Source organism: Myxine glutinosa, chromosome 5 (assembly GCF_964187855.1).
Source record: "Myxine glutinosa chromosome 5, kmMyxGlut1.1, whole genome shotgun sequence".
In the NCBI taxonomy this organism is placed as follows: Eukaryota; Metazoa; Chordata; class Myxini; order Myxiniformes; family Myxinidae; genus Myxine; species Myxine glutinosa.
Window position 1 is genome coordinate 168,498,547 of NC_136265.1, and position 18,885 is coordinate 168,517,431.

The following is an 18,885-nucleotide window of genomic DNA, read 5'->3' on the forward strand; positions in this document are numbered from 1 at the left end:
TGGTCATGATGCTGGCAGTCGTTCTTCCTCCACAGTTATCCAAGAATGCAACTTCTCAAGGTCGTCTGCTGCACATCTGAAAAGAATAAAGATTGTTAAAAAGTCATCCAACACAGTTTCAGGAATAATATTTGACTAAAACTAGATGTACGGTAGCTTGATTCTTTAGATAATATTTGGGTGTGGATCTGGCAGAAGAACTCCCCTGTCCCCCCACCTCCTATCCACCCCCTCCCAATCCAATCCTAACCATTATCTAAAAATGTAAGTACCTGTGAGTAAAAGTAAATAGATTCAATACCAGGACATTTATATTTAAACCTGATATACATGAAAACCTTTTAAAGTATGGCTTTGACCTGGAGTTTGGGCAAAACTAGATTAAAAAATGGTGGCCATCTTGAAATTATAAAGATGTTGGCCATCCAGCTGAAATTTGATTACTACCATTGTCTTCCTTGACCCCGAAAATGTGGGTAAGGACACTATTCTTGTGCTGATACCTTGATTAATAAGTGAGATATAAGGCAAAATAGGTCCGAAATGGTGGCCATCTTGAAATCCAAGATGGCCGCCATGAAGATGTCGTGAAAATTTGGCAACAGCAATTTTTTTATTTTATATGCTATTTAGAGTGATTTAAGCCTAGTTGCCAAGAATCTAGCAAAACGGTCCACAAATATACATAAGCCCATGTACTACGAGCCATCAGAGCGAGACGATCGCGCCTCGCGTGTAGATCCAACGCCAGCTGCAGTTCTCCGTTTGTTCGAGCAGCCTCCGGAGGGCGCTCGTGTCATGCGCGTAGTTTGAAAGCCATCTGCAGTCTTCCGTGCCAAAACAGGAGCTTGTAGTTCGTACGAGCAGCCTTCGGATGGCGCTAGAGTAGCGCGGTGAGTCTCAGCCATCATGAGACGTTCGGATACCAGCCAAGGACAGTCGCTCCGCGTTCGGGCGTATTTGCGCCATTTGTTTTGGCGGTCCGATGAATCTCACCAAGGTCGAGCGCGCAGCCAGGGGCCCACGCGGAGGTACGCCGCTCATCAAAGGCGGGTGAGGCGCCCCGCTCTGTGCTCGGCCCTTTGGCCCGGCGATAAGCACATTCATGGTCGCGCGTGTTCGTTTGCCCCTCGCAGCTTTTCGGCAAACTTTTGCAAAATGCCCTTTTGTCGAACACAGATGACATATCGCTTCCCGAGCCGGGCACGCCGACAGGGGATGTTGTCGATTCCCGCAGAAGTAGCACGTAGCGTTTCGTCCGGGCTTTGGACCCGCAGCTGCAGCTGCCGCCAAGCCGGAATCAGGGTCCTCCGCGGGAGAGGCCAGGAGTTCCGGCAGGGATGCCGTGTCGGCTTCCGTGTCCTCGGCGGTAGCTCTCTCCGGTCGGGCTTGACGAGAAATCCCCGCAGTGACGCGCGTATGATCGTAAGCGTCGGATTGTTCACGAGCTGAAGTGTAGACGTGAGCCAGCCATATTGCTTCCGTGAACGTCAAGTCCTCAACTTCAAGAAGCCTCTGTCTAACAGTAGAAGAGCTGATTCCTGAGACAAAAGAATCGCGTACAAGGTCGTCCTGTACTTGCTCGTGTGTCCATACCTCCTGGGCACTATCAGCGAGCAGACGTCGCCGCTCTTGTGCGAAGTGGTCTAGCGTCTCTGTGGGCTGTTGAGTCCGCTTTGCGAGCAGATGCCGGAGTTGACCACGCTTCGCTTCTTAATGTAAATCCGTTTTTAGCTCCGTCACAGCTGCATTGAATGTCGTACACTGTTCGATTCCCCTGTAGACGGTATGGTGTACTTTAGTCTGCAGTACCTGTAATTTTGTTTCATCGGTGACATCGGCGTCCTGGGCTTTGAACTGATTGTCCAGGGACTTTAGCCAATGCGTCAGCTCCGAGGCTGAATCTGTTGCTTGTGGGTCGGCGGCAAATTGCGGCACCTGGATCATCCTGTGTCCCGCCATGTTCGCCTCTTATCCTTGAGTGGACGGTGGAACTGATTGTTATTAAGTGTTGTGAAAATCAATCAAGTCCACAACTTTGTCCCAGAGGTAGGTTTCATAACAATCAGATCTCTGGCATCATCCTGTAAAATACAATCATGCAATATATATCAGGATCTTGGCATCATATAGGAAGGATCGATAATATTAGTCAATGCAAGCAAGCCTAGAGTTTGAGCCGGTACGTACCATCCGAGTCTACATGTCATAGAATAATGTCGCAGGAGTGGCCCGAAGTCGCGGACGTCCGAGGTCTTATAGACGCCTCTCAGTGGTTTAAGCGAGCATCACACCTGGGTTCAACTTTGATACATTTTCACTACATGAAGTACTATTTATAGTATTTAAACTCGCTCTTCGTGAAGAAAGAGGACTCCGTGACATCTGCATGTTTATTGTTCGAGTCTACCTTCGGGCACGGTTCAATGTTGCTCATACCATATCTGCTCCTCGCAATGACCTGAACTTTCTTCAACATCTTAAGTTTGAGAATGTGAATTGTGCCCTTTCAAAACCTGCCTTTTCTAAATTTGTTGGACATCTGTGGTATCTCGATGAGGATTTTTGGAATACTGTCATTCAGCTATATCGACAGTCAAAACAAGCAATGGTGAAGGCATGAATAAACTGCAAAGGTGCATCCTGCTGAATATCAGGAAGTTTGAGGACATGTCAATTGAATATTTTGTCACAAAGAACACAATGGACTTCAGGTGCATCGAAATCCCATCTGCATTCTGACACCGAGTAATGGGGCTTCAGATATGATTACAGGAAGGCACTGCAGACAGTTGAACACGTAAACGTGGTAAATGACGATGCTGAAAGATGTGTGGCCCTTTTTGAAGAGCACAAATAATCACATCATAACAAAGAAAGAAGAAGAGAAACAATTCCTTGAAGTTGTGCAGGGCCATATAAACCACTTCTCAACAGCAAAACGAAGCACTGTCTGCAAAAGTGACAAACCACACCAGTCCACAGGTAGTATCAGGCCACTGCAGTCCAGAACTTTCACCTCACTTTCTTTCCAGAAAGTCCCTGCAGTGTCCATCTTGTTTATCCCGTGTAACCCTCCCCATTCCTCTCCCTTCCATAGATCTCCTGATGTCCCTATTCCCTACTGTTGTTGTGCTTCCCAATCTCACCCCCTCTTGTCTCTTGCACCCTTTGTTATATGTTCTGTGTGTTCGCTCTTCTATGAGCCTGACAGTGTATACAAAAAAAAAACTCTCTAAATATGGTCAAAATGGATGAAATTGGATGTGATAAAAATATATATACAGTGCATTCAGAAAGTATTCAGACCCCTTCACTTTTTTCACATTTTGTTATGTAGCAGCCTTATGCTGAAATCGTTTATATTCATTTTTTCCCTCATCAATCTACACTCAATACCCCATAATAACAAAGAGAAAACAGGATTATAGAAAGTTTTGCAAATTTATTTAAAAGAAAAAACTGAAATATCACATTGACATAAGTATTCATACCCTTTGCTATGACACTTGAAATTTAGCTCAGGTGCCTCCCATTTCTCTTGATCATCTTTGAGATGTTTCTACACCTTGATTGGAGTCCACCTGTGGTAAATTCAATTGATTGGACAGGCACACACCTGTCTACAGTGCATTCAGAAAGTATTCAGACCCCTTCACTTTTTTCACATTTTGTTATGTTGCAGCTTTATGCTGAAATCGTTTAAATTCATTTTTTCCCTCTTCAATCTACACTCAATACCCCACAACGACAAAGAGAAAACAGGATTTTAGGAAGTTTTGCAAATTTATTAAAAAGAAAAAACTGACATATCACATTGACATAAGTATTCATACCCTTTGCTATGACACTTGAAATTTAGCTCAGGTGCCTCCCTTTTCTCTTGATCATCTTTGAGATGTTTCTACACCTTGATTGGAGTCCACTTGTGGTAAATACAATTGATTGGACATGATTTGGAAAGGCACACACCTGTCTATATAAGGTCTCACAGCTGACAATGCATGTCAGAGCAAAAACCAAGCCATGAGGTCGAAGGAACTGCCTGCAGAGCTCGGAGACAGGATTGTGTCGAGGCACAGATCTGGCGAAGCCTCCAGAAAAATCTCTGCTGCATTTAAGGTTTCCAAGACCACAGTGGCCTCCATAATCCTTAAATGGAAGAAGTTTGGAACAACCAGGACTCTTCCTAGAGCTGGCCGCCCGGCCAAACTGAGCAATCGAGGGAGAAGGGCCTTGGTAAGAGAGGTGACCAAGAACCCGATGGTCACTCTGGCTGAGCTACAGAGATCCTGTGTGGAGATGGGAGAAACTTCCAAAAGGACAACCATCACTGCAACACTCCACCGATCTGGGCTTTATGTCAGAGTGGCCAGACGGAAGCCAAACAGTTCAATCTTGGTTTCATCAGACCACAGAATCTTGTTTCTCACAGTCTGAGAGTCCTTTAGGTGTTTTTTTTTGCAAACTCCAAGTGGGCTTTCATGTGTCTTTCACTGAGGAGAGGCTTCCATCTGGCCACTCTGCCATAATGCCCAGATCGGTGGAGTGTTGCAGCGATGGTTGTCCTTCTGGAAGTTTCTCCCATCTCCACACAGGATCTCTGGAGCTCAGCCAGAGGGACCATTGGGTTCTTGGTCACCTCTCTTACCAAGGCCCTTCTCCCCCGATTGCTCAGTTTGGCCGGGCGGCCAGCTCTAGGAAGAGTCCTGGTTGTTCCAAACTTCTTCCATTTAAGAATTATGGAGGCCACTGTGCTCTTGTGAACCTCAATGCAACAGAATTTTTTTTGTAGGCTTCCCCAGATCTGTGCCTCGACACAATCCTGTCTCAGAGCTCTTCAGGCAGTTCCTTCGACCTCATGGCTTGGTTTTTGTTCTGATATGCATTGTCAGCTGTGAGACCTTATATAGACAGGTGTGTGCCTTTCCAAATCATGTCCAATCAATTGAATTTACCACAGCTGGACTCCAATCAAGGTGTAGAAACATCTCAAAGATGATCAAGAGAAATGGGAGGCACCTGAGCTAAATTTCAAGTGTCATAGCAAAGAGTATGAATACTTACTTATGTCAATGTGATATTTCAGTTTTTTCTTTTTAATAAATTTGCAAAACTTTCTAAAATCCTGTTTTCTCTTTGTTATTATGGGGTATTGAGTGTAGATTGATGAGGGAAAAATGAATTTAAACGATTTCAGCATAATGCTGCAACATAACAAAATGTGAAAAAAGTGAAGGGGTCTGAATACTTTCTGAATGCACTGTATATACTGTATATCTATTTTGTACATTGGAACAATGTTGCCAGGCAGGCAACGGATCAGAAGTGAGTTCCGGCTCGGAAGTTTGAATGAGGGATCAATGGAAAGGAGAAGAGTCGAGGTGGTGGAGATGATGCAGAGGAGGAGGTTGGAAGTGTTGTGTGTGTGTGTGTGCAGGAGACCAGATGGAAAGGAGACAGGACAAGGAGGTTGGTATGAGGATACAAGCTGTTGCATGCATGTGGGGATGGAAGGAGTAATGGCATAGGAATAATAGTATCGGAAGAGATCAGCAAACAGGTGGTCAGAGTGGAAAGATTGGAGGGATGGATAAGTGTGGCATGGGTGGTGATACAGAAAAAAGGAGGGCGGATAAGAGCAGAGGTCAGAAGGTCATTAGGTTGGGGAAGTGTAGGCGAAACGTCGCCGTAGAGTAGTGATTTGAGGACGTTAGGATTGACAAAGAGAGGGTAAGGGCCAGGTTTGACCAACGTAGCGACGAAGCGGAAGGTTTGGAGAAGGAGTGGAAGAAGTATGGAGAGGCATTTATTTCGGGGAATTTCAGAAGTTTGATGTGGAAGGACGTTACGAAAGGGTGCATAGTCGAGGGATAAAAACCAGGTATGGTGGGCAGCGGAAGCAGTGAAGGCAGCTGGTAAAAAGGAGGTTTGGAAGAGGATAGAGAAGATCAAGGATGAGAGGAAGATGATCTATAAATTGGCTTGGGACAGGGATGAGGAGAGTAAGGACATGAAGGGGGGCGGTGATTGAGGATGGAGGCGGACTCTAGTGAAAGAGAGTGGCACAGTAATGAAGATGTGGGAAGGATATTTCCAAGCTGTTGAATCGGGAAGGAAGCAACGGGTAGCCGGAGCTACCGAGGTATGTGGAGGGGAAAGTGGAGTTGACAGAGATCATGGAACTTGCCAGGTGTGGTGTGGAGGTGTGGGTGAAGAGGATGAAGAAGGGAAGATTGCCAGGCATTGATATATGTACAGAGATAATAATTACAGCAGGAGAAGTCGGAGTCAGTTGGACGAAGTTGTTGCAGGATGTTGAATGCATTGTTCTGGATTGCCAGGCATTGATATATGTACAGAGATAATAATTACAGCAGGAGAAGTCGGAGTCAGTTGGACGAAGTTGTTGCAGGATGTTGAATGCAGGTGTGGGTGAAGAGGATGAAGAAGGGAAGATTGCCAGGCATTGATATATGTACAGAGATAATAATTACAGCAGGAGAAGTCGGAGTCAGTTGGACGAAGTTGTTGCAGGATGTTGAATGCATGTTTGAGAGAGGGTTCAATTCCGGAGCAGTGGAGGACAGGGATAATTGTGCCGATTTGGAAGGGGAATGGGGATGTTAAAGATCTGGGGAAGTACAGGGCCATTACACTCCTTCGTTATGGCATTAAAGTGCTGGAGAGTGTTCTGGATGGATGGATAAGGAAGAGTGTGAAGACGAAGATCGGAGAGGAGCAGCAGGGGTTTCTAAAGGGTAAGGTTACGATGGATGGGATGTTCATACTGAGACAGCTTGTGGCAAAGAGGTTGGAGGTGCAAGGTGAAATGGCATTGGGAGTTGTGAATCTGGAGTCGGCATACGACACTGCCCTGAGAGAGATGGTAATGGTGACACTGATATGGATGGGAGTGCTGGAAGCCGATGTTAGGTTGGTGGAAGGGATGTGCAAGGGAATGAAGGAAAGCGTTTTGGTTGTCAGAGGCGTTGAGTTGTGTGAACATTTGAAGCAGGGAACATTTGTGTTAGGTTGGTGGAAGGGATGTGCAAGGGAATGAAGGAAAGTGTTTTGGTTGTCAGAGGCATTGAGTTGTGTGAACATTTGAAGCAGGGAAGCGCTCTCAGTCCATTCATGTTTATCATGGTAATGGAGTTGGTAAACAGGAAGATAAACTTGAGGGGTCTTTTGCAGAGGTTGTATGCAGACGATCTGGCTGTTTTGGTGGAGAGTAGGCTGGAGATGAAAGTGGAGTCGTCAGCAAAGAGATAGAGGTTTTTCCAGATAGTCAATGAGATTATGAATGAAGATTAGGAATAAGTTGGGACCTAGAACACTGCCTTGGGGTACTCCAGGCTTGACAGGGAGAGGGGAAGAAAGGACATGGAGAGGGCCTCCATCCATTGTTTGGGTGAGTAGAAGCTACATGTCCATGGTGGAGTGACCAGGTCTGAATCCAAATTGATGATCTGAGATGAGTCTGTTGGAGAAAAGGAATGGTTTTATGTCAAATGTGATGATGGATTCATGACCTTGCTGATGATTTGAAGTAAGCTAATTGATCTGTCGTAAAGGGGATTCGTTTTGCACCTTTTTATGCAATGCTGTGATGTTGGCAGATTTCCAAGCAATGGAAGATGACTTAGGGCAAATGACAGGATGAAAAGGGCTGAGAGGAAGTGCAAGAGCAGCAGAGCAGATTTTTAGGACAGGTGAGCTGATGCCGTCCGGTCCCGTAGCAGAGTCAGAGTCGAGGGTTGCAAGAAACTTTTCCATCTTCCCAGATGCAGACACAGGAAGAGCGAGCGCATACATCTGCCACATTGAACAATTTACTTTTTGTATGCCATTGATAGACCGGATCTGCATCCAAACATTAACCAAAATCTAATCAGTTCGTCCTTGTCACACAACTAACCTGTCTACCAAATTTAGGTTGAATCCGTCCACAACTTTTTGATATCCTGCTCACAGACAAACAAACAGACAGATGGGTGAAAACATAACCTCCATCTACCTTCGGTAATAAAGCGGTAAAAAAAGACGTTAAGGCAAGCATGTCTTGTGTCGAAAATTACAATGTTGCCCAGTAACTGAAAATCAAAAACTACCTCCAAATCCAATTTGGGATTTATTCATCACGATTTGACATAAAATGTCAAATTGGGAGAGAAATTTTATTCTTGCTTGGAGGAATTTGTCAAATAAACCTTTCCCTCCATGAATCCGCAACGGACTTTGGTCTGCAGCACCTTTCATGAAACCTAGGCCCATGGCCTACATCACTCGTTTCCTGCTCAACTTGGGCTGATCATTACTAAATAAGGTCAAAGTATTGGCCTTCGGTCCTGCCATTTTCAAAGCTTTTGAAGCTTCTGTAATTGTCTTGCCTGCGAGCATTCTTGGATCCCGCTCAAACCTTTTATTTTATTGGCCTCTTCGATGTGACGAGTGTCCAAACAGCTTGCCTTGGGTGTTTTATTTCACCGAGCTTCAATTCTCTTAGGCCAATGCGGTGCAAAGTGCATTTCTATTCATATGTAAGAGCCGTTCCCAGCAAAAGAGAACCGACGCCAAGGATCAGTGCTGGCAAAAGTGATCAAAAGCTATGGGATAGGTTGATTGTAGTGGCCTCTGTCGAGCAGCGGAAATGACGTCACCAGCTGTTTGACGTCGATGTCCATCCGTCATGCATCACCCCGCCATCATTGCTTGTATTTAATTTTGCTTGAATTCTTCGTGTGGAGACCCTCTTTCCCATAATTGGGATAATCGGAGAGCAGTGAAAGAGTTCCCTTGTGCAACAAGTAACATCAGCCAATCAACAGTGTCATTCAACTTGGGTGGGATTTTTGAGACGCTTTCTTTTGGGATTGAGGTCTTGAATCGTGGGCAGCAACTGGTTTGCTGTAGGTGCATGTTTTAACATTCATGTTTTTTTAATTCGTCGGCGGAGGCATTATGTTTTCATGTTGTCCGTCCGTCCGTGATAGGTGATAACTTGAGACGGTGATAACTTGAGAACGGCTGAAGGGATCTTAGTCAAACATGGTGCAGGTATGTATAATGAGGTAAAGACCAACTGATTCGATTTTGGGGTCATGAGGTCAAAGGTCAGAGGTCATGTTAGGTAAAAATCCTGTTACCGCGATAACTTGTGAACCAGTGATGGGATTCTGACCAAATTTGGTACACTTATGTAGAATGATGTAAAGATGAACTGATTAGATTTTGGGGTCAAGAGGTTAAAGGTCAAAATCTGTAATAGGTTTATAACTTGAGAATGGCTAAAGGGATCTCATTCAAACTTGGTACAGATATGTACAATTATGTACAGATTAACTGATTAGATTTTGGGGTCCCAAGGTCAAAGGTCAGAGGCCATGTCAGGTAAAAATGTGATAACTTGTGAACAGCTGAAGGGTTTAAAATTAAAACTTGATACAGGTATGTATAATGTAAACATGAAATTGTTAAATTTTGGGGTCAAGACGTCAGAGGTCATGTCAGGTAAAAATGTGATAACTTGAGAACAGCTGAATGGATTTAAAGCAAACTTGGTACAAGTATTATAATGATGTAATAATGTGGGCGGAGGCATATCGGTCGATATTGTGACGTCGAAGTGTCGTTCTATTTTTTTAAGATAACCTGTGGAATTGTTTCCTCAACCTTTCCCGCTCACCGCCCTGTCTAGGATAATGTTTACCACAAAATTGTCATGCAGCATCTCTCCAGGACAGGTTATTTTGTAGTTGTGATTTGTTACCCCACACACACACAACGCAAAAAGCAGGATTAAGCAATTGGTTCATGTCCGTCTGTCTGTCTACAAACCTCACTTTATGACCGAGAAACAACTCATTTAAATTGAATGTTGTATTTGGAACACAAATCGGAAAATAAACCTACCGTTTAACAGTACTTTGTCTTTGAATTCGTCAGAATCACACAGGTGCAGAGAAGAGTGGCAAACAAAATTGAAAATCATTCCAAATAGGAAACTTACTCCTTTTAGGGACATCATAAAGGACACAAACAACAGGCACGCATAACTAATGAAACGTGTTAGATAGGATGATGTAAAAGACACTGGAAAACGGTGGTAAATTCCAGAATAAATCTTTTTATATGACCTTGACAATATTTACTTTATTTAAATAGAATTGTATATTTGAACACTGTAGAACACAAATCACCTTCTGTATCCTTCCAACAACCTCGAGTTATGCAGTACTTGGACATGTTAAACAAGAAAGGGAAATCAGAGATTGCAGACCCTCACCAGGATGTGTTTGTGTGGTGTATTTTGTGTGGTGTTTATTAGCTGCTGTTTTTGTGTGGTTTATTGACGATGTAGATTTATGGTCAATCCAATATGGCTGCTGAACCACGTGACCGATGACATCGTCAATTTAATTCTCCTGTACAATCTTTGTGTCGATCATGCTGAAGAAATTTTAAACTGATCGGCTCAAGCGTTCTATTTGTCTGACTATGACGTCATAATGAAGGCACCAATGACATCATGAATATATGTTGTTCCCGATGGGGAGTACTTGACAATGAGCCATGTTTCATTTTTTTCCATTGAGCGGTTTCGGAGATATATGGGTGCAACGTTTTTTGGTTTTTCCAAGATGGCGTCCATACCACATAATCTATGACATCATTATCATTTAGAATTATGCAGGAGGAGGTGTTTCAATGGTGAAAATTTATTGTCAATTGGACCAATGGTTGCAGAGAAAGGCATACTCACTTCTGTGCAGGCAGACAGACAAAAAACAGACCCAAATGCAATACCCTCTCTTCTGTTGAGGATAACAAGGTGGTGTTTACTGCATCAGTAGTGCTCAACCAGAATTTTATTAAACCATCTTTTAAAAGCTTTTTTTTTTTTTTAAGTGAAGTATATATTGAACACTGCGTGGAGTAACGTGTTCTATGAATCGCTCGTTTCATTTTATTGGGTTGCAGGTTACGGGCTGCGTTGTCATCGAGCCATCATTACAATATGCAAACTGATCGGCATCAGGGATCTGTATGCAAGAGTGGTTGGTTCAACTACCCTCATCAACGTTGCACAGGCATTCCTTCGTGGCTTACAGCAACAGGTAGGAGGAAGAATTTTGCTTTCGTACATGAGATGTGCATGTGTATCGAGTGTAAACGTTTACTAATTCTACAAACAGCATCATTTCCCCATGGGCACCATTATATATAATGCTCTGACACTCGCATCATACAAATGGACATCCTTTTGGTTATGAATCTGCAAAAGTGGATGTTTTTTAATTCTATGAATTTTGTGAAGTGAAAAGGTGTAATATTCTTTTCTCAGTTTATTTTAGACCTGGAACTTCTTAAAATGGCATTTGGTCACGAGTCTTGGGTGTATGCGGGCTGCTCAGGAAACTCACCAAATGCTTGCTGACCAAAAGGGCCTCCACGTGGTGGAAATGCGCAAGGAGTGTGGCCCGTTGCCTATTCTGGTGGCTAGCCCAACGGGGCCTGTGGTGGAGGATCCAGAGCCAGAAGAGATTGTATCCAGTCGTCCACTGCTCTGGCATGAAGTGAAATCTGCTCATAAACTCAGTCTTTCGCCTTGGTCCAAATTGAAACGTACACCATTGTAGCTCGTTTTTTTTTAGAGGTTCTCTGCAATTGTTTAGTATAACTACTAGTGCATGAGGATTCTTTGAAGGATGACAACTGTTTCTCCATTGGCAGCATGATGGAACCTTTAAAAATCCGATTTCTAAGTCGATGACCTCTGCTGGTTTATCTCCATGCTGTTCATGTAATCTATTCCCATAAAGGGCAAAAAAAAAAAAAAAAAAAATCTCCTCTCTCTCTCTCTCTCTCTCTCTCTCTCTCTCTCTCTCTCTCTCTCTCTCTCTCTCTCTCTCTCTCTCTTCTCTTTCTCTTTCTCTTTCTCTCTCTCTCTTTTTCTCTTTCTCTTTCTCTCTTTCTCTTTCTCTTTCTCTCTTTCTCTCTTTCTCTCTTTCTCTCTTTCTCTCTTTCTCTCTTTCCATCTCTCCATCTCTCCATCTCTCCATCTCTCCATCTCTCCCTCTCTCTCTCTCCCTTTCCGTCTCTCCGTCTCTCTCTTTCCGTCTCTCCATCTCTCTCTCTCTCCCCCTTTCCGTCTCTCTGTCTCTTTCTCTCTCTCCCTTTCTCTCTCTCCCTTTCTCCCTTTCTCTCTCTCCCTTTCTCTCTCTCCCTTTCTCTCTCTCCCTTTCTCTCTCTCCCTTTCTCCCTTTCTCTCTCTCTCCCTTTCTCTCTCTCCATTTCTCTCTCTCCCTTTCTCTCTCTCTCTCTCTCTCTCTCTCTCTCTCTCTCTCTCTCTCTCTCTCTGTGTGTGTGTGTGTGTGTGTGTGTGTGTTATATGCACAGCCACATCTTTTAAGTGACAAACTCCAAGCTCGGGGTACAAATACAACTGTGTGCCCATGCGTGCCACTGCCTCATGTGAGGGTGTGGGGAAAAGCAAAGGGGCAGGGGCATAAATTGACGATGTAAATGTGTACCGTGTAGCGCCATCTGGTGGTGGTGGCAGAGGATATTACAATTCCCTCTTTTACCTGGGCAACTCTGAGGTTAAAGCACTCTTCACATGGGTAAATAAATGTTGCAAAACAGGACGACTAATTGGTCCATCAGTGGTCGTGACTGGAAGGCTCAGCTAGTTGAATCTAAAAGTTTTCATTTGTTCCCCTCCCCCCTTTAGTTTTGCCACGTCGGTGTGCGATGACATTAGCTGCTTATTAAAAGATTGTTCTTTCTAAATGCTCCAATGTGAATAACTTTTTCTCCATTGTGTGTTCTCTGATTCGTTTTCACCATGCATTCAAAAAAATTTTTTTTTTATATCTATATATATATATTGTTGCGAATATGGAATTTGGCCTCCATATCCGCTTGTAAATATTCCCCTATTTTCTCCAATACTCCCCAACTTTCCCCAATCCCCCATTCCCTAGTTCCATTGCATGTAAACAACAATCAGTAGAGCCGACCTTCCCCTTATTCCCCCATTAAATGTCGTGCCCAGGTCCACCGCACCACACGTAGACAACTTTCGGACATCTTCCTAGTTATTCTTAATCTATGTCAGTTAAGGCCTCGTTTCCATTAATTATGACTCTTCGTTGCACCAGAATGTGATTATATGGCATCAGTAGTGAGTTTAGGACCTTTCCCATACCTCCTCCCATCTTCTTCCCCAAACAACAACAATAACAACAACTACAACAACAATTACAACTACAACTACGACTACAACAACAGAGGGGCGGGGAGTGTGCGTCCTCACACCGGCTCGGTTACCCGCCATGACCATGCGCTCCACGGCGTTACCCCGAAGGGGCTGGCTGTCAGCTCCTCGTCAGGGGCGGAGCCAGTAACCCCCCCACGCACCCAATGAGAAGCAACGTGCCGATTCCATCTGGGGCGGCGCTAACGAGCCGAGGGCGTGTCACTCCCCGCCGGATATACGCGGCCCCGCGCCGGATGTGACGTCAGATGCGCCTCAGCTTGGAGAGAGAGGCCACCGCCACCCCCAGCGCGACGAGACCTCCCCGCATCTTTGGACCGGACCGGACCGTACTGTACCCTGCCCCGAGCCCAGGAGGACCTGGAGCCATCGATCCTGCCTTTCCTAGCCATCAAACCCCCGTGTGAGTCAGCCGTTGTCCCGTTTGTCTGTCGTCTGTCCGGGGTTAATATAAGAGTGTGTCTAAGTGCCTGTCTTTCTGTGATTATACCTCTAGCCCCTGTAATCTGACCTTTCCGTACGAATATAATCTCCTCCGGAGGTCTTGAGAATTGAAACATTGGTGTCGTATTGTGTTATTGTAATCCAGCCGGGTGTCTTCTTTTTCTTATTGAGCCAGCATCGCGCGACTAGTCAACGTTCGGGCACAATCGGGTAACTTGTGCAGACGTGGTCATACCATAAAACCGCTCGGTAAATAACATCCAAGCCACGTCTGTAACAATTGGTGTCAGGAGTGGGATTCGAGGCCCGACCAAATTTTGGGAAAAAAAAAAAAAAAACGAATAGAGGAAAAAAAAAAATTTGGTCAAAATTTGGAGCGGCCGAAATTCGTTTTGTTTTACAAAACCCGAATTTTGAAAGTCGCGCTATGGCGGATCAAGACGGCTGGGGTCCGGTAGGGGAGAGTGAAGCAGGGTCGGTCCAGGACCAAATTGAGACACGTGAGGAGAGCGAAACAGCGGGGGTAGCAAACGCACAAAATGGCGCCTCGCTGGTCACCGCGCCCGCGACCGTAGCAGCGCCGCCGATGGATTGGGGCCTATTTATGGAACAAATAAAGGCGCTCATGGCCCAGAATAGTGAGCGATTGGAGAACCGGATGGATGCTCAGAGTGAGCAAATGAGGGTTGATAGTGGGCGATTAGAGGGCCAAATGAGGGGTACCGGTGAGGGATTAGAAAAGAAATTTGAGGGGTTAGACAACGGGATAAAAGAGGTGAAACATGGGTTAGAGGGGGTAGAAAATAGAATGGCTGCCCAGGAGAATCAGATAGAGGGAGTGAAAAATGGGTTAGAGGGGTTAGAAAACAGTATGGAAGGCAAATTGAGGGACATGAGGGACCAAGCGGAAAGGGAAGTTAAACAAATGGAGCAGCAGATAGAGGGGGTCAGAATGGGGGTAGAAACCAAACTGGATGCTCACAGGGAGGAAATGGAGCAGATGAGGGTGGCATCTGGGCAGGAGATGCAAGTGATGGGAGAGGAGATCAGAAGAGGAGTGAGTGAGGAGGTCGGAGGAGTGCGCGAGGAGGTGAGGCACTGTAAGGAGCGCATGGAGAAAGAGGTGAGAAAGGGGACTGTAAAATTGCAAGGTGGTATAGAGGAGTTGACGCTGGGAGTAGAACAACTGACAGTGGGACAAAAGGAGTTGGGGGACCAGGTAAAGAAGAACACAGCGGTAATAGAGGGTTTAAAATCGACACAGAAGGAGATGAAAAAGGACGTAGGGGTAATTAAAAAAGAGTGTCAGACGGTACATGAGGACCTGACGAGGAAAATGGACAAGGTGGTAGAGGTAATGGAGGTTAAAGAGCGGGAGGTGCGGGAGCACATAGAAAAAAATAAAGTGGAGTTAGAGGAAGAACTTAAAGGGGCGCACGAAGAGATGAAGGAGATGAAGCAAAAATTAGAAGAAGTGGAAGAAGGGGTGAGCGAAATTAAAAAGCGACGGAGAGAGGATAAGAAAGAGATAAAAGAGGAGGTAAAAGAATTGGTCCAGAGTCTGTGTTCGGATCGTGATGATGTGCTCATTAACCGGATGAGGGATTCGCAGGTGATGGAGGAGAAGCGAAGAGGAAGAGGACCCGGTGTAAGTGGTGACCAATATGGTCGTGCGTATGATGCGCCAGGGGATTTAATAAGCTTGGGGGTCGAGATGGACCCGGGTGTTCGTGAGAGGCCGTTGGTGAAGTGTGCGACAGGTCTGGTGTGCGAAAGAGGAGGTGTGCGAGAAAGTCCGACTCTGGGGTGTGTGAGGAAAAAGTGCGTGCCAAGGAGTGAGGGGGCTGGCGAGAGTGAGTCGGTCGTAGCGCGTGTGCGAGGGGGCACATGGAAGCGCGGAGTAGTGAGTGTTACAGAGGGTGTGACGCGAGGAAGGTGTGTGACGGACAGGTGCATGGGGAAAGAGTGCGCTGTCAAAGGCAAGGAAGAATGCACACCTGTGGTGAGTGTTACAGAGGGTGTGACGGAAGAGTGTGCGCGAGAAAGGTGTGTAACGGACAGGTGCCTGAGGAAAGAGTGCGCTGTCAAGAGTAAGGGTGAGTGCGCTGTCAAGAATGGTGGTGAGAGTATTGAGAGTGACAAGGAGAGTGAGTTGGTGGTGACAGGTGAGAGAGGATGTACACCTGGGATGGAAGGATGCACACCTGGAATGGTCGAGCGTGAGTGGGAATGCACGCTGGAGTTGGTGGTGAGGCACGTGATTGGGTGTGCGAATGAGGGCACACCTGTGATTGTCACAGAGGAGGTGACCGAGGAGGGGGCGCGAAGAGGTGTATTGGTGAGGTGTGCGACCAACGAATGTGTGCCAAAGTGTTCGGTGGTCAGGTGTGTGACCAAGGCTGTGAGTGGAATGAGGGTACCTGGGTGTGTAAGGAAAGGTACGAGGAGCATGAGCACGGCTGGATGTGTGAGCAAGGAACGGGCTGCGGGGTGTAAGCGTCCAGGTGAAGCATCGACGTTAGATGGGGTAGAGTTGAGAACGACTTATAGCCGAATCGGGCCCTCGGTGCGTGCTGGGCCTCGCTTTGAACGGCCGCGTCCGTGCTCCACTAGGGGGAGCGGGCAGCCCGATAGGAAGGGTCGTTATGGCGACCACGTTTTGTTGAGACGTGCCGGCAGGTCGAGATCGGGACATTGGATGGCTCCGCGCCGAGGTGATGCGTGGGATCTCGGCCCGGGTAAGCCCCCGTCCCTGCACCGAGTGCCGGACGCATTCAGCCGCTGGCACAAAACAACCAGCATCCATTGCTTGGCTTTACGAAGCCGGGCTTTGGACAGGGATTGGCGCACCGAGAGGTATTAGTGAGTCGACTGGGTGATGAGGTTAGTGTTTTGGACCCAAAATTAGAGAAAAACAAAATTTGACGATTGGCAAGGGATTGGCAGTAGTGATTGGCAGATGATGGGTAGTGATTGGCAAATTTTTGATTTATTGAAATTTGATGTGCAAAATTGGTAGTGAGAGACCCCCGATGTGGTGGGATGGCAAATCCACCATCCTTCCCATGAGGGGGCAAAGGAGCAATAGCTTATGGGGTGTATGGCAGTGAAAACTAGCCCGGGTGGGTTAGGTTATATTGTGTGTAGGGATCTAGAGAAGATGACCTTAGGTAACGTTAAGGTTAGTTAGTGACTGATACCTGTAGTGGGGACGCAGGTAGATTAGTGTGGATGATAATGACGTGGGAGCGCAATAGTTAAAGGGACGACTGGGAAGCGCAAGTTTCAGAAGGGAGTAGTTAGCTGAGATGATGCCGTGTGTGTGAGAATTGAACAGGTGTGATTGCACAGGTGTGCAACTGGACAGGTGTGTGGAGCAGTGTATGAGTAGTGAGTGTGTGGATCAGCGCGAATGCGCTTGGGGAGAGAAGGGTGCAGGTGGCACCAGGTGTGAGAGCACAGGTGTGCAAGTACAGGTGTGTGGAGAGAGTTGGAGTAAGTGGTACGGAGTGGTGTGCATGGTGCGAAGGTGTGGATGGGGGAAGAGTGGACCCCTTTCACGAATACCCGGGGCGGGTAGTGTAAGTGTTAGGTAGAGGGTATAGGTAAGTTGTGGTTGGATATTGGCATTTGTGGTGCGGTTGCAGAATGGTATTGTGGATGGGTGCATTAGTGTTGTGGAAATGGCTGGGCGTGTAGCCTGTTAGTGTGTGTAGTTGGTTGGGCACTCCACCACTGTGAGGATGTCGGCCAGGTGAGGCCGCAGGTGGGCTCTGGGAGCCGGTAGTTGTGAGTGGGTGCCTGAGGATCCCGGGTGTGGATCGGGCAGCCCAGTGCCAGACAGGGCACGGAGTGGGGAGAGCGCCAGAGGGCCTTCCCCAGGTAGATAGGTTAGGGTAAGGAGCAGGTAAGCTCGGAGGCAACTGCAGTGGTGGAGGGGTGCAGGTGGGTAGACCCACTGGGAGAGGTACACGCCACAGCCCAGAAATTGTACGAGGGCACCGGGAGATGAATCGGGGGAGTGAGACCCCAAATTGAAGAGCACCACAGTTTGGCCAATGGGAATTGGTTTTTAGAACCCATAGTGTAAGAGGGCCAATGGTTTGGCCGGAGGAAGACCCCGGGTAGTGTAAAGTTGTTAGTCATTTAGGAAATAGTTAGGATTGAAGAACCTGTCGCACCATACGCAGCCACTTACCTGTGATGATGATGACTCCACACCTGTGTTTTCTTTGTTTTGTGCAGGAAATGAGAATTGCTGTGAGGATTTGTGAGACGCATCACGACGTGGATGAGACATTGGGGTGATTCCATCTCTCCCTCCCTAGGAGGGACTGATGATGAATTGGTAATGGCAAATTTTGATGTTGAGTTGAAAATGGCAAATTTTGAGGAGAGTTGAAAATGGCAAATTTGATTGGTTAGGAGGGAGAGAAGACGAATTTGGTTTATGGGAGGAACGGGGAAGACAGTAGGGATGTTTGTTGATTTGTAAAGTAGATGTTTATGGGTAGTGTTGTGTTTTGTGGATACAGTAAGGGGTAAGGGAGGGGCCATGTAGGTTACCTGGTGGGGGGGGGGGGGGCGTACGATAGGAACGTACCTGTCTCACCTGGTTCCCATGTGCCCCCAGTGTGCATTACCTTATATTGCGTGCACTTTTGCGCCCTTACCACCTTACTCACTTGTTTCTTCTTTTGTCTCCCACCTCCGAGGATCTGGCTTTGGGGTAGAGAGAGAGGAGAGAGAGGTGCTGGCTGCGCAGTTGTGGGCCTGCACTTTCGCTGTTTGCTGCCGGGATCGATACACCATATGGACCGCAATGTTTGTGGCCACCCACAATGGACCGCAGTTCGTTTGCGGCCAAGCACCACCCGGGGATGGACCTATGGGTCAACGTGGCACCTATGCCATAAAGGTGAACCACTGTTAATTAACACCACTGAAGGCCACACGAAGAGCAAGAGACACCTGCAGGGTTAGGGGTTGTCGAATTTATTTTTATTCCAATGAACAATGGTGACTGCACCGATTGGTGGTGGGGTGGTGCTTTTGATGCTGGGAAAGGGTGCTCTGCACGTTATTAAAGGCCGTCGGCCACAGAGCACTCGTGGGTTGGTGTATCGATGTTGGCAAGCGCGCTCTCTCTATGCATAACA

At 46.5% G+C, this 18,885-nt stretch overlaps 1 protein-coding gene across 2 annotated transcripts in view; it reads left to right on the forward strand.

Annotated features, from left to right (window-relative positions):
• The window catches only part of MRPS5 (mitochondrial ribosomal protein S5), a 65,270-nt gene extending 52,473 nt beyond the window's left edge, over positions 1-12,797 (forward strand). For both annotated transcript variants that reach the window (XM_068115603.2, XM_078779041.1), the window contains exons 10-11: positions 10,984-11,120; positions 11,418-12,797. In XM_068115603.2, the coding sequence (XP_067971704.2) occupies positions 10,984-11,120; positions 11,418-11,642 (362 nt within the window). In that variant the 3' untranslated portion in view covers positions 11,643-12,797. The remainder of the gene's footprint in view (positions 1-10,983; positions 11,121-11,417) is intronic.
• The last annotated feature ends 6,088 nt before the right edge of the window (positions 12,798-18,885 follow it).